We start from the raw sequence: 22,855 nt of genomic DNA on the forward strand, positions 1-22,855 counted from the left end.
ATGGCATTGTACCGAACTATTCTCATCCTATCGATCAAGTTCTAATCAATACGACTATCAAGATCATAGAGACAGAGAATAGCTTGGATATTTTGTGGCACGCTGCAGCTTCCGAAATACAACATACCACCAATCTGCCATCTTGGGTGGCAGATTGGAGGTGCAAGCAAGACCCTTTGGCCTCAGAGAAGCTATACGACAATGCGCTGAAGCAAACTGAAGCAAATGCCTCGTTTCATACTGTCGAAACGGCTCGCGGAACTTTGCAGGCCTTAGAAGTTGATGGTGTTTTAATCGACAGATTAGACAAAGGTTCGGAAAGACTAAGATCGGACGAGCGCTTGTATATATCTTGCAAAAGCTTTGTGCTTAGTTGCTCCCATAGCTCTCATAAAGACGACGAGATATGGGTTCTGAGGGGCTGCAGATCGCCGCTAATATTACGTCCCCAAGACAAGTATGGCTACATACTAGTATCAGTTGCGAGTTACTGGCAATCCTGCAGCACGGATCCCTGTGGTGAGATCTGGATTATGGAGCGGGCACAGGACAAGAGGGAGAAACAAGGAGGCTGGCGAAGCATATCTATAATCTAGTCAAAATCTTGACTGCGGACCAAATCCCCTATCTCGGCCTTCCGTCAAGCTTTGCGGCCAAGTTAGAGCATCTATCAACTCAGGGCACTGTACTTCTGGCGTGATTAAACATCGTCGTCACCGCGTGTCCTCACTAAAAAGCGTTTCTTGCACTGTGAAACTCTCTTGATTCACACTACCTTCACTATGCAGACCTTACACCACTTACACCAGAATCTGCCTGTGTTGGGTTGTAATGAACAACAGAGAAAACCCGTACAACACAGCCAAACAAGATCTCAAGACGCACACCTGTACAAGATGTCCGTTCCCAATATTCATGCAACAGACCAGACCCACCAAGACTCTCACGGAAGAAACAAGACGGAGGAAGATAAGGTCATACACCCAGCGCCTGCGATGATGCACGGATCCATCGATGCTATGCCACTCGAAACCTCTGCCTCCATGCAACCCGCCTCTACACCTACCGGTCTTTCTTCAGAATACGAGCTGTCTATCCCCTCCTTGGAGGAGCGACAAGCCGGTGAGGATGTCATAATGGCAGACATGCTGACAGCTATGCAGCTAGAGCGTATGGAGGTAAGCACTCCTTCCCCTTCGAACAAGTGGACAAACATGGACGTAGACGCTGATTCGGAAGCCAGTCCGATCTCAGCTGAGCTGGACGAACAGCAACCCGAAAGCCTTCATGCTTCAGACAGGTCAGTTCACAGCGACTCCTTGACAGCTACAGGTTTCGCGGATGACGAGCAGACCGCACAGCCCGAGGAGTACGCAGACGATGCCGACTCTCTCTCGGATTTTGATATTGACTTCAGCGCGCTTCTCCCATCGGACTTCCCTGATTTCCCCTTCGATGATTTGAACAACCCCTCCGACGAAAAATGGGCAGAGATGCTGAAAGAAGTCGACGCATGGAACAAAGCACACAACGGCGCAGCCGAAGAAGACACCCAAACCAACACCGCCCCCAACGAATCCTTCACATACTCCGTCGACCCCTTCACCCCCGAAATCTGCAAAGCCGACCTAATTCGCTGCCCCATTCCCATCCCCACACCAGAAACCGACATCCTCGTCCACTTCTCCACAGAATACGCGCGCTCAATCCGGCTCCTCAAAGTAAAATACCGCTGGTACCACTCCAGCCCCTCAGACTGGCAAAAAGAAGTCAGCACCCTCATCTCCGGCATCTCCAACGCATCCAACGACCTAGAACCCTGGCTACCGTTGCACGGATGGCTCGTACTATACCGTCGCCTCATGCAAGGCGCGACGGCCCGTGAGCGCTACAAGACCAAGAATTTCTTGCTGAAGAAGCTGGAGGCGATGGCTAAGATGCGGATGGAGGAGAGTAAGGCGGCGGTTGTGGAGTTATTGCAGGCGAAGGGTATGAAGCTGGCGCATGGGGCTCTTTGTGGGATGAAGCGTGCGGTTGATGAGGATTGTGAGAGAAGGGGGAGTTTGCTGCTTGGGACGATTCCGGAGTTTACGAATGAGCTTGTTGGGGGGTTTTCGGGGAGGTGGTCGTGGGTGGACTGATGGGGATGTGTGGATGTAGAGGTAGAGAACGTGCGTGTGCGAAATGAGAGTGAGACAGTTGACGCTTTTGCTGATGTAACAAATGCGACATGGGCATCGTCCCATCCTTTCTCACCACTTCCGCATCCCCATCTCCATCCTCGCAGAACCTCACCTCACCCCCGGGAAATCTACAAAGGCTCGCGGTTATTAGACTACACCTCGTAATCGTGGTTGACGATCAAAAGCAACAAAGATAGCGCCGGTACAAGCTTCACCACGACGTATGACGTCACTCCCCCCAAACATCCACAGAAAGATCGCCCGTAACGAACACATAGATCTTGGATCCATCGCGCACAGCTCCCACCGTTCTAATAAACTTTCTGGCGCACTCTACCGGCAATCGCGCGATCATGATGAACTATTGTATGTATACAACGGTGTACTCTTGGCCTACGCAGTTCACTGCTGATCCCTTTCGTCTTATCTGCATCATTCCGTCGCGCATGTCCCAACTTCAACCAAGCTCTCGCTTGAGTGATTTGCGCAATGCACGCCTTGCCAAGCTACAGCAGCGCAAACTTCCTCCGTCGAAGGAAGGTAACTCAAAGAAAGGTGCCAGGATGCTGATTGGCTGTGAAGACAACAATTCCATTCGTGCAGGATGCGGGTAAATCATCCTGCAAATTGAGAAACTCAGAATCCATGTCCTTAGCCAACAAGGACGATGTTGCAAGTAAATGAACAAAATAAAGACGACGAATACATGCGGATCTAGGATCAACGTGGGTGTTGGGCGAGATACCAATGCGATGCGCAAAGTTGCGCAGTTTGCTGATCACTGATCGCCCAAAACCTTGCGAGGATCTTCCACTGTCAAGGCGCCTGATAGCAAACTTCGTATCCAGCATCATGCTTACTGTCCGCAGACTTTCTCGCTTCCTGGTTCCCCATGTCTACCATAGCGTATCTCCGCACGAGTTTCAACCGGTCAGACCCTTCTTTTCCAGACATGCACAATCACTCTCGCATACACGCCATAACCCTCGCATCGAAACTAGCCGAGCCCAGTCCATGAAAACGTGGCACAACACCACCATCTCCACTCCAACACCCTCGTGGAATATCAGACTACCGCTCTTAGCCCTTAGAAAGCAAAAACCTTCTACCGACATCGTAGGGCTGGACCAGCGCCACAATTTTCCCACAAGCTGAAGAAACAATCGTGACATGGCCATAACCATTCTATCCGCCCGAAGCTACACGTTAGCCTTCCCGCACCGCGCTAGTCGCCACGCTACATCTCTCCGACACCAGCGATTGCTGTGGCGCATCTAGATCCACTTGCTAGTAAATCGTGGAGAGCTGAAAAAAGTAAAATGCAGAATGCAGAATGGGCGGCAGGCGGCTAACGTGGATGTCCTGCGCATGTCCAGTGTTTTCGGGTCAGTCATGCTTAGTCGGTGACAGCGATGGGCGCTGGTGGTGTTCGCTTATCTGGCTGGAGGATGCATACATGTCTCGATGATAGGCTGGCGGCATTGATGGGCTTCTACGTGGGCTTTGTTTGCTGACGCTGGGCTGAGACATGGGTGCGTTGAAGTGCGGAAACGGACATCGGGGTACGCCGTAAGACTGAGGTTTGAACCAAGTGCGTGAAGTTGTCGCCGGCTTGAATTTCGTTCGACAAGCACGGGCGGTCTGGTAGTCTCTGGTCTAGCCACGCGGCAGGTGAACGTCCGGCCCTTCTCTCTGTTAGTGACCGCCCGGCAAGTTTGTCGATCTGAGATGGGGCTTGCGTACCCGAGACAACTCTGAAATGGCAAAGATCTGTGAGGATCTGGATTGAATGAAGATCCCAATGGCGTAGTCGAGCGTGCATCCAGGCTCGTGGGTCTGCGATTGCGCTCACGGCACGGGAGACGGCACCATTGCGGTGAGTGAAGCGCAGGTGCTTCCTTGGCGAAGTGCAGATCAGCAGCATGTGTGAGAAACTGAGAAGAATTTCGATGTGCTGAGGCAGTGATGTGTCATTAATGATTCTATGTAGCCCAAATGCTCACTGGAGCTTTGCGACAAAGGAAATGCAAAAGGGTATATTCGTATGAACAGCATGTGATGTGTTGCACCCCAAACGCCTGGTAATGCAATTTTGTCGCACTCTGCGACTCGACCATGCCCATGTGTAGCGCCGTATGCAGAATCTGACAGATGCCGTGATGGTGGAGTACAGCAGGTGAGTCTGTGTTGCCGACTCGGTCTAGAGAGTGGTTTCATGTGCCTTGTGGAACGCCGTTGAAAATCGATGTGGTGAATGCTAGGTCTTCGTTTGCTGATTAGAGAATGACTGCTAGACAATGCTGTCAATGTAGCGGATGCTCGTAGATGATCATTTGCGGAAGACGCTCATGAAGCTCTTGCGTTTGGTCATTCCTGAAGTCATAGGCCTGTCGGCAGGGATAGGAGGCGGCGCTGGGTGCGCGGCAGACGCGGACCTCTTGCCGAACTTGGAGAGTATGGGTTCAGACTTCTTGTTGACGATTCTGCTGTCGTCAATCTTCTCGTTGACAGCTACTCCGGAATCGCGGGATGCGTCGTGAGAAACCTCAGTGGTGACGACTGGTCTTGCGCCATGGTCAGCCTTGGATAGACCACGAGACAGCTGCATGGTACTCTTTGCTTTGAAGACACCAGATCTGCGCGAGCTCTTGGTCATGGCACGCTTGATGTTGCTACCAGTCTCCTCGGCTTGCTGTCGCTCCAAGCGCTCAATTTCGCCGAGGATAGTCATGCCGTTCATGGCAAGGCTCTCTTCGGGGATGGGTACGAATTTGACTACGCCACGCTCCGGCGCAACGCCGATTGACTCAGCCATGAACGTCTGAATCAGGGCGGCATTACGTTTGTTGGTCGTGGGTTGCAGTTGTACAGGCAGAGCGTTAATGGTGAGCATGTATGTGGGCTCAAACGAACCACCGAGGAGCAGGCATGCTGAGTGGTTGACCGTTATCATGATGGAGGCTTCTGGCCTCTGATAGCGCGTCGAGAGGTGGTGCGAGAGGTCGGTGACCAGGGTGTATTCGTCTTTGATCTACGCTGGGTTAGTGATTTGCCAAAAGAGTGGAGCTCGGCAGAATAACAACTTACGATAACGTTTGTCCGCAGCTCGGCTACAATGGGGGCATCCTTGGTCACACGGTCGCGAGCCGACGACGCCATGCCGTCCTTGTAGGAGAATTGATCCTCGTAGAACTGTGCACGCGAGCGCGAAGTCATGGGCCGCAGGGGACCTACTTCATCCGCGGCGGCACTCGGAGCGCGGTTCCGGGAGTCGTGCTCGATGTCCTGGACCGACTGGGGCGACGATGCAAAAGAGAACTGAGAGTGCGCGGGTGAGAGCTGTCCATTGGCTTTCTCCGGCGAGAGGAGGGTGGTGCCTGCCTGTTGGGGAAATGCATTGTTGCCGGAGTAGGTCGAGGTGGACGATGGGCGTGACATCTTGGCTTGGGTCGAGGTAGAGTTGTTGACCGAATGGGGCATCATAGAGGAGAGAAAACGATGGGGAATTGAGGATATAAGAGTAACGACCAGGGTTATCTGTCTGGTATGGGATTTGCCTAGATATGGATAAAGGCGTTGGTGCACATGCAAGAGCGCAGATCCCGGCGCGCTTCTCTATCTTGCAATGTGAGACGAGGTCCGGAATGAGACGCGGTGGCGTTTGGTTATCAGCGGCCTGGAGGAAACGGAAACTGGGAGAGAGTCCGTGGGGAGTCCGTGTATCGATTGACGGTGTGGTGGAAGATGGTGCGGCAGGATGCAAGTGATGGGCGGTAGCAGTCCAGGGTTGAGGAATGGATGACGACTGAGCAAACACCCCGCAGTTGCAAAAGGAAGGCGCTGGTCGGAGAGATGCAGGAGATGGGCCCTGGGCAGAGCACGGCGAACCACTGTATGATATATTCCCATAGTCGCCGCATGCCAGTGCACTTGAGCACCAAGCAGCACCAAGCCTCAAGCATCTCGGGTAGAGCGACAGGGGTGCGGCCTCAAGTTGCAGCATCACCTGCACACGGGCCAGCCGCCCGCCATGCAGTTTTGGGCGCCTGCACACGATCGGACTGGGTATCTGACATGAGGCCTGGCTGAAGACGGCTGTGCGCTGCATCCTTATCTGGCGATGCGTCAAGTGTCGGCGACGCCAGCGAGCCCTCAGCTCTCAGGAAAGCCATGTTTGCTGCTCCAGGCGCGCCACCACCCGCACCTGCCAGCTGTGCCGACCGCGCTTTCCTCACCCCTCGCTGCGACTGCCAGTTGAAAATAGCATCGCCCACAAGGGAAAGGGCAACCCCGTCCCCCCTGGTCCAGGACGTTGGCCACAATCTCAGCGACAACGCAACACCACTCTGGTCCACTCAATCGAGGTTTGACGCTGGCTCCTAGCCCGCGCACTAACCCCGTCGCCGGCCACTCCTCCTACCCCGCCAAACTCAGCCTAGCCTGGAGCCGCTCTTCTAGGACGCTCGCTCCGGAGTCTCGACCTCTGTTCGACGGCCGCGCCTCTCGTGCCATGTCTCTGGTCTGCCTGCACTCTTTCGTCAGGAGGTACGCGGGCGGGAAGAAGCAGCATCCGCTACTCTACCTGGAGCCGCCTTGCTCGCACAGCATCGGCGATCACTGGCACATGTCGTGGCCACATTCCATCTCCGCAGTTCGGCGCGCTGCCGAGCGAAGCCATACCAGACACCAACACCGACATGGTCACTGATGTGCATATGCCTTCCAGATGCAGAAAGGCACGACACTGCACGCGTCACAACCCAATCACTGAGACAGCCACCGGCATTCATCCTTCAATCACTTCCACGCATCATGGGTACCCAAATAATTTGTGTGCAAAGGAGCGGGAGATAAACAGCTGATGCAGGTACTAGTTCTTGTTTGTCCCAGTCTCGACCCCAAAGCGACGGGACCTAGCAATCTCCACTTATATTCAATGGACCGTACCTCGATAACGACTCAAGCTATTGCTCCTTCTCTGCCACGTCTGCGTAAGGAGTTGGGAGATAGCCAACCGCCCAACTTTGCTCCTACCATGTTCGCTGCGCCTCGACTTCTCCCGAAATGACTATCCCAATCCATGGTGAACCAGCACCAATCGGAACGCAGTGCGCAGAAACCCCCCCTGGCTTTAAAAAATCCTCTTTGTTCGTGGCACAGCTCTATATATGTACTATGTGTCAGGCGCTCTGCATGTCAAGACCCTTTCGAAATGTCTGCTGCCAACGCCGTGTAACGACGTACCCTACCGGTCGCATAGTAGCACCTCGATCTCATTTCCCCACAATTGGCTCTCAGCCTCTCGAATAGATACCTAGTCCAACGGCTGGCCTCTCTCTTTGTCTCGCTGAAGCCGCCTCCTCACACCATTACCAAGTCACGATTACACCGACTTCATTAGTCTACATACCCCATAGTGAGAGTTCGATCCAATGCGGACACTACGCAAGGTACCGTAATTATCAATACGAAATGAACGGCGCCACCGTGCGGCCCGTCTTCTGGACTTGCGACGAAATGTCAAGCTTTTGGGGTGGGCTTGTGGCGCGTAAACGAAGGAAGGATGGTCTGTGTTCTCCGTGATCGTATAACGTTGTTTCTTACACCTGCTCAACGGTCGGTTGAAGTAGTTTGGCTTGGCAACCAGAGACAGTTTCCAGAGAGATTTCGGCTGTGACGGTGTACATTCCCGTGGCGGTGTAGCATAGCGGAAAATTGGAAGATGTGATGAACCAACATAAGGCGCCCATTCCAAAGGCTGTGCAGCACCGAGGACGGTGCGCAATACCGAACGAATGGCCACATATGAGATGGGGCGCCTTGATTTGTGGCCTGAGGATGAACTTCGAAGCCTTTTGGGGTCATGGAAGCGAACAAATGCTACAGACGTCGGTATCAGACCTCGGGAGTGTTGTTGTTGTATTTTATGACGTACACGTGAGAGCGCGCAGCGTGTTGTCCACGGGTGGATCGCGCGGGCACCATTACCAACACCAAGCGCTGCCTCACTCCACATTTTGTGACTTCCATTGACCGTCCGCAACACAAATCAGGCTCCACTCTACCTCGCAATGCCACCTAAAAATGCGACAGCGAATGCCGCGCGCCGGAAAGGCCCGTCTTTCAACCCACCAAGACCCGTGGGTGCGCCTTCTCAAGCATCCACCGCGACGAAACGCGCCCCAGCGGCGGCATCCCGCGCGACAGGTGCCGCAAAGAAGAGCAACGTGGGGCCCTCGAAGACTGCCTTCACACCAGCCGCTGAAGTAATCGATCTATCCGACGATGATCAGGACGACGAGCTAGCGGAGGATCTGAATATCTCCGACTTTGACGACATCATGGACGATGCACCCACTGCTAATCCACCGCCAGCAGCCGCCGCCCTCGACGAACCCGCTATTTCCCGAGCGCTCCTCGCACGCCTACTTCTAGAGAACTTCGAAGACCCGAACATACAAATACAAACAGGTGCGATGAAGCTGGTGGGCAAGTACATTGACATCTTTGTCACGGAAGCTTTCCTCAGAAGCCAGGACGAGATGAAGGCAGCGGCAAAGGATGGCGGTAGCATCGATGGTTTCCTCCAGGTGGAAGATCTGGAGAAGCTGGCACCTCAACTTGTGCTCGACTTCTGAGAGTGCTGTACACGCGAAGACACGAAAATCCAGCGCAGACCAGCGACGAGATGAGAAGGACGACTAGCTACTATCTGGATATATGCAGGCTTATTTGGATATGGGGTTAGCATGTAGCTCCAGGCGACAACCAACGGGAAGCTTCACACCGACCATAGCGCTGATCTCGAGGACTGCGCCGCACCATACATGCGCTCCTCGCAGCCTATCCTTGGATGACAGAACTGTGAGGGTATTTTTGGAACACCACAAGTCATTACGAGCGAAGACGGGTGTTCGGCCCACGGCCAAGGCTCGTGGCAGTAAGACGTGGAGATGCCAAAAGGCCGAAACATGGACATGTACTCATCTGTCGTTTTCAGAACGAACTACTCTTCAGAAGTCAGGCCGAAAACACCTATGAACAAATGAAGGACACGTCGGCCTGGCATGTTTGAAACATGACCACATGACGCCTGGCTTCCAAGATCTTGTCGGTGACTGTTACTCCTACTGCACAGCCTGACCGACATGTAATGCACAATCTCGCAAACAGATCTTCCGGCTGCCTGGCTTGATCGGCCTTGAGATTGCCGTTGCCGCGCGTGGTCTGAAGCATCATGGGGTTCGGCTCAAACACACCCGGAACGTGGAGCGCGTCGCACCCTCAACACCTAGCTGCATCTCGACGAACACCAATATTGCGATATCGTCAACGCGACACTAGAAAAAGCATCTGTTTTTTGCTTTGCACCGCACTGCACTGCGTTATCTTCGACTATCCCTTGCGTGCTTTTCAAATGTTGCAGTCATCTCACAGCGATGATGTTCGCGCTGCAAGCTATAGACAAATATACCCGTTTTAAGCCTCATTTACAGGGTCCTCAGCCGAACCAGGAGGCTGAAGCAGTTCTCGCCTCTAACGTGTCGCAACACCAACCCCATGTATCGGAATAGCTAGTAACCGCCCTAGCCACGCATGCAAATCTTTCATGCCTTAAGATGGCCCTATAGCCGTCACCTCAGGCTCTCTTTTCTTCATCTCTGCATCCCACGTTTCTTGTCACTTTGTGTTGCATTTTCCTTTGCATCTATCTTTCTTTACTTACCTCTTCACAATCTTTAATATACAACTGGCTAGTCCAGCTTGCTACTTTTCACGACCCAAAGCGCTAGCCGCCCATCCACTCTCTTGACGAGACGAGCATCGCAATACGAATCGCATACTTAATACCAAATTCGCCTTTACGCAAACGAACACCACATACACTAGTCAACATGTACTTCTCAAGAGCAACCATCGTCTCCGCCATCTTCGGCCTCGCGTGCGCACAGGAGTCTTCCATGTCCATGTCCATGGGCTCTGCTACTGAACCAACCCTCTCCTCAGCGGTACTCGGCAGCGTCTCGACCTCTACGCCAGCCGCGATGGCAGGCATGGTCATGACGCATGTAGTCCAAGTCGGAGGTCCCAACGGAAGCCTGACCTTCTCTCCCTCCAACATCAAGGCACAGCCCGGAGATCTTGTCCAGTTCCAATTCCACCCCAAGGTACGTCCTATCATAGTCCCTACTTCCATCTCTCCAACTAACAATACCCCAACAGAACCACTCCGTCGTCCAATCCACCTTCGACAACCCATGCACCCCCATCCAAAACATCATGTCCAACAAGACCGACGCCTTCTTCTCCGGCTTCATGCCCACCAACGCCTCCCTGACCGCCACAAGCCAAGTCCTCACCTACACCATCCGCGTCGCAGACGAGAAGCCCGTCTGGTTCTACTGCTCCCAGGGAAAGCATTGTCAGGCTGGTATGGTCGGTGCCATCAACGCGTAAGCCACACTCTCTTGTATAACACACATCAATCCACTAACACCATATCCAATAGTCCCGCATCCGGCAACAAGACAATGGAAGCCTTCGTCGCCCTCGCCGCTCAAGCCACCGAGAACCTCTCTCCCGGTCAAGCTGCTGGTTCTGGCGGCGCTTCAGGAAACACACCTACCTCGCCTTCAGCTGGCGGCGGCGCAAACTCTGGCACTGATGGCACCTCTGGTGGTGCTGCAGGTGGTGATGCTAGCGGTACTGCCAGCGGTGCTCCTGCCCAGCAGACTGCCAACACTGCGGCCGCTGGTTTCAGCGCCCAGACCTTCATCGGCGCTGCGGCGGCTGCTGTCATTGCTGCTTTCGCTGCCTTGTAAGGTGGATAATTCGAAGCTTCTTTTTCTGGTGTGATTACGGGGGGTTCATCTATCGTTGTGAAGATGGACGGCTGGAGGTTGTATGCAAGAATGGCATTATTTTAGTTTATGTGATACCACGTTTATATGCATGGCTTGCAATTGATCTAGAGCTGGTTTTTCACTCTTGGGTCTGCGGTCATTGGCGCTTTTTGCTTTGAGAAATTGGTAGAAAATAATAGAGACGAATATTGATTGCTCGTATAAACTTTGTTCGGACTTTTCGGTGAATGAGCATGCGCTCATTGGCCTTGTTATCTTCAGGCTCTGTCTATCACTTGAGAAACAACTATACCTTGCGTGTTCAAGTTTTCTAACTTCTACGACGAGACTCGAAGACGCCCAAGATGGCTAGCATGCACCTCTTACCAATCAACGTCAGCGGGGAACACGTGCGTAGAACAGTGGATGCACACAGGTCAAGCAGTGGAGATATGCGGGTGGGGAAAACGTGCAACACGACTCACAACACCGTGCACAAAAGAGCCCGGGTAGGTTACTCTAAGGAGTATGTGCGACGCCCGGTCGAGACCGACCTGAAAGCATCGTGAGGATTGGCTCTGGTGTTGCTGCCGCGGCGGATCTCGCGTTCATGCGCCATGATGTCATATGGTCGAGCTAAGAGTTTTCACCCTGCACCTGCATCCGTCGCCCGCAGAGCCTCTTCCCATCTATACCCCAATCGGACGACTACGGCATGATGATCAATTGCCAGACCGCATTCTTACATGCCGCAACTGGAGCCGATAAAGACTCTTTCTTGCTGCCTGCCTGAGGTGCCACTGACCCACTCAGACGCGACAGTCTGAAAGATTTCGTCAACGTCGCAACGCGATTAGAGCGAGGCAATTCTCTTACGAGCGTACCTGTATTTGTAACGGACACAAGGAAGCCAAATAAGTCAAGCATTATCGGGTGACCGCCTTAGCTGCTTGAGAACTTGTGGGGTTTCGACCCACTTGGCCCATTCTTTGCTTGAGCCGCATGCAGATCTACGGACGTTTGGCCTGTCGGGAGGTGAGCGCACGTCGGCAAGAAGTGGATTAAGCACATAACGACTAGTTTTTCGCTGCATGGACGAAGCTTACCGTCACATAGTTGGGTCCACAAGACATAACCGCCAAAGAGCACCCCGACATGGCCAGGCTAGGCCCACCCCGAGACACACTTCATCGCCCAGGTTGTCGATGTCGTCGATGGCATCTATCACCCCGATCTCAACGTCAAATTTTAGGCCGATTTTGTACGAAATGGGTTCGCAACAATGGATCCCATTGTGACAAACCCCTCTCTGAGTGGAGAGTCGTTCTTCGCAACGGGCTTTCTCCTCAGACGTCATTCTGGAGGTGGATGCCAAATGTGGACTTTTGTTGGGTTCAAGAGGGCCTTAATACCCCAACCCGCACCCCGACTCTCATCTCCAGCTTCTTCGTCCAGCCCACCTTACGATGACGGAACGCGAGTCCAGACACCCTTCGCCCGCCCGCGCTGGGTCAGGCCCAATTTCTGAGAAGGATGATACCTCGCGACGCCCAAGCATCCCAGCCGAGACTAGCGAGGAGGAGAAGTGGCATGTCGATGTCCCTGTCGACCCTCAGGGAAACCACCATCCTTCGATGATCCGTGCAGACGGGAAGCGCGAGCTGAGAGAATGGGAGTGCTGGGATAAGCTCGCATACTCATGGCCCAAGTGGAAGAAGGCCATGTACCTGGCTTCCATCGCTGGAATCCAAATCTCCATGAACTTCAACACGTCGGTCTATCCTAGCGCCGTCAACCCCATCTCCGAACACTTCGGAATCAGCGCACAGGCAGCGCGCGTTGGACAGATGATCTATTTGGTCTTCTATTCCTTTGGCTGCGAGCTATGGGCGCCATGGAGTGAAGAGTTTGGTAGATGGCCGATTCTGCAGCTCAGCATGTTCCTTATCAACATCTGGGAAATTCCATGCTCTGTTGCACCGAACTTCGCCACCATTATAGTCTGCAGAGCTCTTGTAAGTCTCCTCCGTACTTGGTACTTCAAATGCTGATGAGTATTAGGGTGGTCTCTCCACAGCAGGAGGCAGTGTGACTCTTGGTCTTATCGCGGATATGTACGAACCAGAGACACAGCACTGGCCGCTGTGCTTTATCGTCTTGTCGTCTACGATCGGAACCTCTATCGGTGGTGTCATTGGCGGCCCTATCGAAAAATACCTTTCCTGGCAATGGAACTTTTGGATTCAGTTGATCTTCGGTGTTGCTGTGCAAGCGGTACACTTCTTCATGCCTGAGAGCCGAGCTACCATTCTCATCGATCGCGAGGCCAAAAGACGTCGCAAGACCGGCGAAGATCCCAACATCTACGGACCGAATGAGCTTAAATCGCCACGAATTTCGCTCAAGGAAGCCGGGAAGATCTGGCTCCGTCCGTTTGAGATGTTCATTCGGGAACCTATCGTCTTATGCCTGTCGCTACTCTCTGGTTTCTCCGATGCTCTGATCTTCACATTCCTAGAAGCTTTCAACGTCACATTCCCGAACAACTTCGGTTTCGGCACACTTCAAGTCGCTTGGGCTTTCATTCCTATCAACGCCGCTTACTTCTTCACCTACTTCTTGTACTGGCCCTGGTTCTGGCGCGATGATCACCTGCGCAAGAAGAACGGACCCGACTGGATGACACCAGAGCGACGATTGAAGCCGCTTCTTCTGCTTGCGCTGTTCGAGCCTATCGGGCTGTTCGGATTTGCCTGGACTTGTAAGTTGATTTCTGAACACCATCAATTGAACTTCAGCTAATGGTGACACAGGTATGGGACCACCGCAAACGCATTGGATCGCACCGATGATCTTCTCCTTCCTCGTCGGACTGGCAAATTTCGCCATCTACTACTCCTCCGTCGATTACATGATCGCCGCCTACGGACCATACTCGGCTTCGGCCACCGGAGGAAACGCGTTCGCTCGTGATTTCCTCGCTGGTATCTCCGCCATGTATGCCACACCCATGTACAACAACCTTGCATCATCAAGCCCCCAGAAGTCCGAGTATGCCACTACTCTTCTGGCATGTCTATCCTGTTTAGTTGTGGCACCAATCTACGTCTTCTACTGGAAGGGACCCCAGATCAGAAAGGCTAGTAAATTTGCGTCACTTCTTGCGGAAGACAGGAAAGCGGAGGGCGTCAGGCGACTCAGTAAGGCTGATAACCTTGAAAACCTCACCGCGTAAGCTTCCAGTCACGAAGTCCATGATACCCCAACCATCCTACATGACGGGTTCGGACACGTCATTGGAGGTATTGATCTTTTCGCGCAATATACCCGAGTCTTGGAACATTCCTAAGTTGGCCACGACTCTGTTTATGTTCTGAACATCACTTCACGAGCATGAACTGGATGTCCTTTCGTATCTCAGCTATGCGATCACCATGTCGCGGCAGAAAGATATACAATGGGTTGCCTGTCAATTCGTAGCGGGGTCAAGACTCACATTTTAGGAGGATTACGAAACGACAGACAGACTTCAGTAGAAGATGATCAATATAACGACACGATTACAGCCACCAACTGCACATTTGACTTTCACTAGAATCGATATGCTGTGTCTTTACTTCGCACCATGATTCCTATTGCTATGAAACCGACCACTCTGACCGAATCGAACCGCCCAACATCAGATATCCACTCGCTCTATACTCACAATGGCAGCGTGGCATGACTCATCTTGGCCATCCGCGTTCTTGCACTAAGAGTAAATCGGAGATGTTCGCAGACATCGCTAGAAGCAATGCCCTGTATAAAACAGTGATCTGAACTATTCCCGAATAGTCCCCCTGCAGCAAACACCACCGTGAAAGTCTGAAGCTTAGTGAACTGTTAAGCTAAGACATATTGGAAAGACACTGAGCCAACGATAAGCGACTTACGGTTCCATCACATACTCAACGATAATCTCGAAGTCTATCACACATACACATCTACCAACATGACTTTCGGCGCGACTCAGATCCTAACATGCATGAGAATACGCACCAAACGACCAAACGAAACCCCCACCACCACCACACCCTCCTCAATCCCAAAAGCCACCGGCATGGCGACGACAACGTTCACGGACACGCGCAACCACACACACACCTCTCACCCCCAACATGCCAGCCCCTCCACCTCCGCCGCCGCCGCCAAACTCCCCTCAACCCAACAAAAAAACCAATTCGTACGTGTCTACCCTTCCTCAGCACCACCCCGGTATACTAACCGTCCTGCCGGCTCCTCCAGGTTCCGGGAAAGGCTGAGCTTGGATATGACGGCTCCGAAGATATCTGCTGAGCAAGCTGAGCAACCGCGACGCTTGATGGAGAGTATGGTTATGGAGCCTGAGGCGAGTGGGATGACTGGGGAGAAGAAAGATAATCGGCAGGCTTGTGTACCCCAGGTCAAGGAAGTCGTCTCCAGTGTCTCCAATCTTATCAGGAGTGCTGTGGACGTTGTTAGGCTGCGTTCTAGGTCGCCTTCGCCTTCGCCATCATCGATTGGTGATTCTATCAGCGACGAAGAGCCTTTTTCTGTACTCGCCAAATGGCCTGGGGCTGAAAAGCTAAATATGCCGCGGCCGCCTCCTCCGGCTGCGGTATGTCTCCAACGTTCCAACGCGGTTCGTTATCGGAATCGTCCTCGGCCGCAGTCGCGGGATCAGCAAGATGATATGCTTTGTTATCACCCTGGTGGTGAGGCAGATGCGTATTACTTACAAGACGGCGGATACGGGAGACCTGGACGCCATTCACATTCAGTACCCCCGTACTTTGCCAACACGTATTCACAGCAATGGGACGGTGTGAACGTCAAAGGTACGACATACTCTCATGTTGAATGCTACGAGCTCCCTCAGGTAGGTAGCCCGCAGTATCGTTCGTACGCCGATATGGTAGACGCTGGATCCCGTCCGCGTCTGCGTGTCACGAATCGCACTACTATAGATTCTTCTTCACAGTCGCTATCATCAAATTACGGATCCTACACAGCCAAGGACACGAACTTCCGCGCGCAGCTCGCAGCCTCAGCATCACTATGCTACCGGACTGATATTGATATTCCAGACGACGCCTCATTTTCATCATCATCGTCATGGCCAGACTACCCGGAATATCACGTCGATAGAACAGATGATGTTTCTGATGGTATATCAGAAGCATTCCGAGCAGCTCGGCGTTTCTTCCTGGATGAATGGTCAGTCGAAGAGGCTGTTCCGGCGAAATCTCGTTTTTCGCTTTACTCGTCCGAGGATGGTGAGCTTGGGGATTGTGGGAATGAGCGGAAATGTGTTCGCGATGATGGATCAGATGATGTTTCAGACGATGCAGCAGAGGCAGTACCGGCTGTTCGACGGTTCTCCCCCGATGAGGGGTCGTTTGAAGACGCAGATCCTGCTGAATCCCGATTTCCCTCGTCCTTGGTGTCGAACGGTAGTTCCGGAGACCTTGGGGTTGAGCGCTGGTGGGCTACCAATACGCGCCACGTCGATGATAACAGCTCCGCAGACGCTGACGACGAAGGAGATGAAGAAAATAATTCGTCTTTCCCGTACTATGTACGTCAGGGGCCACTGAGAGTGCGTAATGCAGCAGTATCGCTATCATCAGAAGGCTCTGTCCCGGCGAGCGCTCCGACCGACTGGTATTACACACAAGACAGCGACGAGACTTCAGAGGGTAACCTTGCTGATGACGACATGGCTTTCTACGAAGGACTCTACGAAGAACCAGATGCAGACAACCACAGCGGATCGATCGATCAATCGCACTTCGCAGACTTCGACGGAGATTTCACCGGCGTTCCTTCGCTTACCAACGACACCTCACCGGAGAACTCCTCCAGGAATGAATCGAGTAGCGGAAGGGTGTTGAGGGTCGCCAACCAGACCTCCCCTCAAGATGGCGCCGGGACCGAGAACGATGACTGCCCGAGTGAGAGCGAATCCAATGACGAACTTCCGCAACGTGGTCGAAGTAGGACTAGAAGGGCACAGTAAGTCGTGTCTGTCTGCAATCGATCTTATGTTCGCATCCAGTCAATTTAACGTGAACCACACGTGAGAAGGGGACTGTAGGATGAGGTAGGAAGAATGCCACCAGAAAAACTTCAGGGAAGTAAATAGGAGACTGAATCCAGAGATACGCAACCCTTTGACGAGTCAATGACTTTAAATTTTGGTATGAAGTTTTGGCGGTGAGGAAGAATACCGTGGGTAGATCGACAGAGGATCTGAACGTTTACTGCTATGAACAGTGCGGAGACGCAGAGGTATTAAGGGAAACATTGCGTTCGGAGATTTTGGGAAGTAAGATTGGACGTATAACTAGAGCAGAGGTCAGTTTAATGAAAGAATGCTTACTATGTCTTTGGTGTATTTGCGTCGATGTTTTTGGTGATGTACACAGCGCGTGCACGCTGAAGCTTCAAGGTGCACTGCAGCTGGCTCGCGTCCCCCTTGCCGACTGTGCAGGCCGTCGCGACATTTGTCATATTCAGGTGGAACTGTTCACCATGCGTGCGCTTGCAATCTCGAACGCTTCCTATTTTCATCCTGAAACGCGTTCCTGAAATGTCAGGCAATGTCGCGTCGCGGGTCAGAGTTTCGGAACTGTGGCGGTGCGATGGTCCTTCCTCTTCGGAACTTGGGAAGCACTGATATTGGCTGCAAGCCTTGTTGAGAAATGCGAGAACTCGACAGAATCTGCTCTGCAGAAGACTCCTTCGATGTGAGGACGTTGGTCAGTATTCGTCCGCGATACTCGATAAAATCCAACGGCATGCCGATGTCGTAATGTCTGCCTTGCCGGCCCGGCAGCGGCGTAGCCAGGAATGGCGCCTCAGCGCTAAACCTCCAAGTCCCCGCTATAGCCACAATCGTCACAGCGCATGGATGTCTCCGAGTGGGCGGATCCATGGCCGACAGCTACCCCCCAGCCATCCGATGGGGGCAGCTATGGACTACTGCGCCGCTGCTGCGGAAGGCCTTGGACGCCTGTCGCAGCTGCCTTGTGCTCTCCAGCTTGATATGTGCCTGTGACTACGCGACTGCTAACCTCCTGTGCTGTGTAACGTGCCGCAGCCTCTACTGATCGCGCTCAACAGCATCTTGGTGACATAGCTTACAGCAGCTTCTTTGGCAGTGCTTGAGGGAATTGGACGCTCTTTTGGCAGTGTTGGAGGTTTATTTGAGAGAGACGGCATCGTACCTGGCTTTGGAAGCTCATCATGGAGGTATACATCAGCTTGTCTTCCCATCTGGAGTCACGTCAGCTAACCATTGCGCAGAACACTACTACTACACCATACCGCAACTCTCCGGCACGAGACCGGAGAGCATCGTCTACCCACCAAACATCACCTAGCTCCTCAGACTCATCCGCGACCATAAAACCGCTGTCCGCAACGCCTCCTCCCTACGCAGACGAAGAGCCCTACCGCGACGACCCTCCAACACCAACAGAAACAGCACCCTCGACGCGTCAATCCACTTCACCGACCCACCAACGGCAGTCACGACGCAGTCCACCGTACCAACCATACACAGACTCACCACCTCACACCCCAGACGCCGACGACGTCCCTCTCGCCCACCTCATCTCCCACGCGTACACGCAGTCGACGGAAATATCTCACCAACCCGGTGACGCTTTCTACCCGGCCGACGCACCACCTCCATACGCAATCGCAGTCCGACAGTCGTATCGCGACACGCTTGTACAGTACGTACCGCGCGGCCAGCACGGGGGTCGCGAGGAAGACGAGGAGAGTCAGATTGGTGTGGATGTGGTGAGGCCGGATGATGTGAGGTACTCGGTTGAGAATATTGTTGCGATGTTTGTGGTTGCGATAATGTTGTTGGTTGTGTCGGGGGTGCTGGCTTGGCTGGCGTTTGGGAGTGGGCTGGTGGGATGATGGGATGCTGAGGTGAGATTGGGCAGATATGATACACACACGAGCATTCTACGCGACTTTTGGATAGGGTGGTGGGATACTTGTTGGCGTTTACGTTGGATACACTGGTTACGTTGGGCGCGTTGGACACATCGGCTACATTGGATACATTGGATGGTCGCATCTTGAAAGCATTCTAGCACATATTTCGCATAGCATCAAGACATTGCCATTGGAAATTTTGATCGAGTCTCAAACATACGCATGCAAATCAAGATGCACTGATTAACGCGCTGCACAATTCGACGCTAGCATACCGTGACCGAACAGGGCCGGTTCCAAGTTTAGACACCAGCCTTACGGACCCTGGTGTGGAGAGTTTAGTGGGTCCGTAGCATGGCATCGGAACAAAGAAACGCGAAGATAGGACGAACCTGCAAACCGCACAGAGACGTCAAGCTTGTACCTTTGCAATTCCAACCCATTGCTCGCATAGGGCAAGGCATCCGCGACGTGCAACCTCAGGCATCTAGAGTGCTGAGGTGAGCAGTGTGCAGCGGACCCACCCAGCTCGGGCTTGTAAGACGGATGCATCGTTGATGGATTGGTCAGGCCGCCAGAGTGCTTGAGGAAACTATCTTGTCCTCTTGAGAGTCGGCCCTGCTCAGCACGTGGTGTTCGGCCGGGAATAGTCGTTGCATGTCGCTGGGGTACCGCTGGGAACTGGACTGAACAGGCGTGTTTGACAGCGGCTCGACGTGGCTGGTCGTGGACGATGGCCTTAGTATGTGGCGTAGGATGCCCAGGATGCTGACCGGCGGAGCGTGACCCGCTCTTTGTGTACAATTCACCCCGCCGCGTCAATTTCGCCAGCAAGCGCCGTGGCCGGGGACTTGAACTGTTGGGTGTGCGCGCGCTGCATCTGCCGTGTCAAGCTCGAGGATACTTTGCCTATCCTCCAGCTGCCCCAGCCAATTCCGGGACTGCGCCGCACCGCGTTGGCGGGCTTTCCATCACACAGCCTTGCAGCTTGCGCCGTTTGGACCGCGCCCAGCTTGCTGTCAGCCGCAGCACCGCTCCCAGATATCCTGCACCGCACCCCTCCCGCCTGACCAGCCCTCCTCCCTCCTCTCTCATGAGTTCCATGAACGCCCGTTTCAAGAACCTAGTGGGTTCGAAACGCAAGAGTTCCTCACACAATCCCTCGCCCACGCCCCAAGGCAATCCCGCCCCCACGGGAGCGCAACGACCGACGTCGCTATCGCCCCAGGCTTCGAATTCGAGCAGCACCTCGCTCCCCATGAACCAGCAAAACCCCCTGGGCCGCCCGCCCTCGTATACCTATGCCCCGCCCGGCGGCCTCGGTGCGCCCCAACAACAGCACGGCCGGCCCGCGAGCCCTCTGCCGCCCATCAACACGGGCGCGCCTGGCTACCCGCCCCAGCAGACCCCCATGGGCTACCCGCCGCAGGCTGGCCCGCCTGGCTATCCTCCCCAGGGCCCGCCGGGAGCTGGACAGTACGGCCAGGGCTACGGCGCTCCTCCGCCGGGAGCGCCTGCCCCTCATGGTCCCCCCGCAACGTACAATAGGCCCTCGGGCATGGCAGAGGTAGCGGGTGAAGGCCGCTCCAAGGCCCAGCTCATTGTGGGCATCGACTTTGTGAGTAGCCTCAGACACCCCCGGACGCAGCAGCAGCTAACCATGCCACACAGGGCACCACCTTCTCCGGCGTCGCATTCGCCTTTGCGACCAACACCGAGGCCAAGGAGGACATCATCACCGAATGGCCTGGCGCGGGCAACCAGACAAAGCAGAAGGTGCGCTAGACCGACACCTCCACACGCACCCGCTAACCCATTGCAGATCCCCACCGTCCTCTACTACGACCAGTACCAGAAGGTAGTCGGATGGGGCCCTGACATCGCCGATGCTCTGGCCCCCACGGGCTACCCCAAGCCTGGTGTGCAAAAGGTCGAATGGTTCAAGCTGCAGCTCATGCTGTCCGGAAACACATACATCGACCCCATCAACCTCCCGCCGCTACCCCCGGGCAAGTCTGAGATCGATGTCGCCGCCGACTACCTCTTCCACCTGCGCCAGGCGATGCGGAACCAGCTGCAGAAGACACTCGGTGAGGTGTTCAACCGCGAGGAGCGCAACATCAGATACTACCTGACAGTACCCGCCATCTGGAACGACGCTGGAAAGGCTGCAACGCGTGCGGCTGCCATTCAGGCTGGTTTCTTGCGGGACGAAAACGACAACAGACTGACCCTCATCACCGAACCCGAAGCCGCCGCCATGTTCTGCTCAAAGACCGGTCTGCTCAACCTCAAGATACACGACGCCGTTCTCATTGTCGATTGCGGTGGTGGCACTGTCGATTTGATCGCCTACGAAGTCGAAGAAGAGCAGCCCTTCTCCGTCGCCGAGTGCACAGCTGGATCCGGAGACTCATGCGGTTCCACTGCTCTCAACCGCAATTTCAGCAACATCCTCCGAGCCAAGATTAGGAAGATGAAACTCCCAGATGGCTCAAAGACAGCCGGTAAAGTGTACGCCAAATGCATCATGGACTTCGAGAACAGGATAAAAGCCGACTTCCGAAACAATGGTCAGAAGTGGGCTGTCGACGTCGGTATCGAGGCGGAATTCCCTGAAGCTGGTATTGAGGAGGGGTACATGACCTTCACCAATGAGGAGATTCTACAGTGCTTTGAGCCTGTGGTTAACCGCATTCTCGAGCTTGTCAGGAACCAGATTATTGCTATTCAGGCACAGAACAGGTCATTGCAGGTAAGCAGTCACAGATATCGAAACACGTCACTTCCAGTGCTGATTATAGTAGAACGTCTTGGTGGTCGGTGGTTTCGGTGCCTCCGAATATCTCTTCCAACAGATCAAACTCCACGTCCCGCCCCAATTTCAGTCAAAGGTCGTCCGTCCCATGGACTCCGTTGCCGCTATCGTCAAGGGAGCCGTCACAGCCGGTATCACAGAGCGAATCGTCACACACCGTGTTGCGCGTAGGCATTACCTCATGGCCACCCTCCAACCCTTCAAAGAGGGCCACCATCCCGAACAATACCGTGTTCCGTCTCTCGATGGCAAAGATCGCTGCAAGTACACGCGCCAGATTTTTGTGCAAAAGGGCCAAAGGGTCAAGATTGGCGAGCCAGTCAAGGTCTCATTCTTCAGACAGGTCGCGCCTGGTGCGACACTCATGTACGAGGATATACTCTACGCATGCGACGACGATGTTTGCCCAGAGTACACCAAAGACCCTCGTAAGTGAAAAAGATACCTGAACGAAACGCATGTACTAACAGCGAATCAGGCATCAAGGAAGTCGTCACCCTCACTTCCGACCTCTCACGGAAGAACCTCGAAAAGGACTTCGAACGCATGGATACCCCTCAAGGTACTTTCTACCGCGTCTACTTTGACATTTACCTCACGCTCGACGGATCCGAATTCAACGCCGAGCTCGTCTGCCAGGGCGAGGTCATGGGCCGCTGCACTGCTCGCTTCAGATAAACAGGGCAATCGCATCTTGATAATACCGAGCAAACTACGCACGACTGTTTTTTCGAAAAAGTTGTTAATCTGCGGGAGAGCAAACATACTTTTGGACATTTTACTACCGGGATATGGCACGATGTATGGGTAGACGAGGACCATGATTGCGACTGTCTCTTCTGCGCGCGCGTCCTCTTTTATCTTGTTTTGTGGGCCATTCTTTTTCCCTGACGATATGGTCCAAGGCGATTGATGATGTTATATAAGCATACCCCTCTTCAAACGTTTGAAATAGCAAAATCTCTATCATTGTTTCAATCGGTGTTTTTTCCGATAGACGTAAAGATGAAAATATGAGTGTCAGAGTGAAGATTGCA

At 53.6% G+C, this 22,855-nt stretch overlaps 7 protein-coding genes across 7 annotated transcripts; 6 read left to right on the forward strand and 1 right to left on the reverse strand.

Moving 5' to 3' along the window:
• Positions 1-896: 896 nt before the first annotated feature.
• On the forward strand, positions 897-2,141 carry J4E90_001392 (uncharacterized protein; the record flags this gene model as incomplete). Its single annotated transcript, XM_051430980.1, has 1 exon — positions 897-2,141. One exon carries the CDS (start codon positions 897-899, stop codon positions 2,139-2,141), a length of 1,245 nt encoding a protein of 414 aa, XP_051296467.1.
• Positions 2,142-4,512: 2,371 nt separating this feature from the next.
• Positions 4,513-5,621, reverse strand: J4E90_001393 (uncharacterized protein; the record flags this gene model as incomplete). The annotated part of the gene is made up of 2 exons (XM_051430981.1): positions 4,513-5,214; positions 5,271-5,621. 2 exons carry the CDS (start codon positions 5,619-5,621, stop codon positions 4,513-4,515), a joined length of 1,053 nt encoding a protein of 350 aa, XP_051296468.1.
• Positions 5,622-8,254: 2,633 nt separating this feature from the next.
• Positions 8,255-8,821, forward strand: J4E90_001394 (uncharacterized protein; the record flags this gene model as incomplete). Its single annotated transcript, XM_051430982.1, has 1 exon — positions 8,255-8,821. The coding sequence occupies one exon, from the start codon at positions 8,255-8,257 to the stop codon at positions 8,819-8,821; it is 567 nt and encodes a 188-aa protein (XP_051296469.1).
• A 1,257-nt stretch (positions 8,822-10,078) lies between these two features.
• On the forward strand, positions 10,079-11,005 carry J4E90_001395 (uncharacterized protein; the record flags this gene model as incomplete). Its single annotated transcript, XM_051430983.1, has 3 exons — positions 10,079-10,351; positions 10,407-10,636; positions 10,693-11,005. 3 exons carry the CDS (start codon positions 10,079-10,081, stop codon positions 11,003-11,005), a joined length of 816 nt encoding a protein of 271 aa, XP_051296470.1.
• Positions 11,006-12,492: 1,487 nt separating this feature from the next.
• Positions 12,493-14,261, forward strand: J4E90_001396 (uncharacterized protein; the record flags this gene model as incomplete). The annotated part of the gene is made up of 3 exons (XM_051430984.1): positions 12,493-13,041; positions 13,088-13,787; positions 13,840-14,261. The coding sequence occupies 3 exons, from the start codon at positions 12,493-12,495 to the stop codon at positions 14,259-14,261; spliced, it is 1,671 nt and encodes a 556-aa protein (XP_051296471.1).
• Positions 14,262-15,859: 1,598 nt separating this feature from the next.
• On the forward strand, positions 15,860-17,063 carry J4E90_001397 (uncharacterized protein; the record flags this gene model as incomplete). The annotated part of the gene is made up of 2 exons (XM_051430985.1): positions 15,860-15,867; positions 15,932-17,063. The coding sequence occupies 2 exons, from the start codon at positions 15,860-15,862 to the stop codon at positions 17,061-17,063; spliced, it is 1,140 nt and encodes a 379-aa protein (XP_051296472.1).
• Positions 17,064-20,093: 3,030 nt separating this feature from the next.
• J4E90_001398 (uncharacterized protein) lies at positions 20,094-22,496 on the forward strand (the record flags this gene model as incomplete). Its single annotated transcript, XM_051430986.1, has 5 exons — positions 20,094-20,618; positions 20,672-20,776; positions 20,823-21,755; positions 21,808-22,246; positions 22,297-22,496. 5 exons carry the CDS (start codon positions 20,094-20,096, stop codon positions 22,494-22,496), a joined length of 2,202 nt encoding a protein of 733 aa, XP_051296473.1.
• Between the last annotated feature and the right edge of the window lie 359 nt (positions 22,497-22,855).

Source organism: Alternaria incomplexa (assembly GCF_024043165.1).
Source record: "Alternaria incomplexa strain BMP 0042 chromosome Unknown scaffold_1, whole genome shotgun sequence".
NCBI lineage: Eukaryota > Fungi > Ascomycota > Dothideomycetes > Pleosporales > Pleosporaceae > Alternaria > Alternaria incomplexa.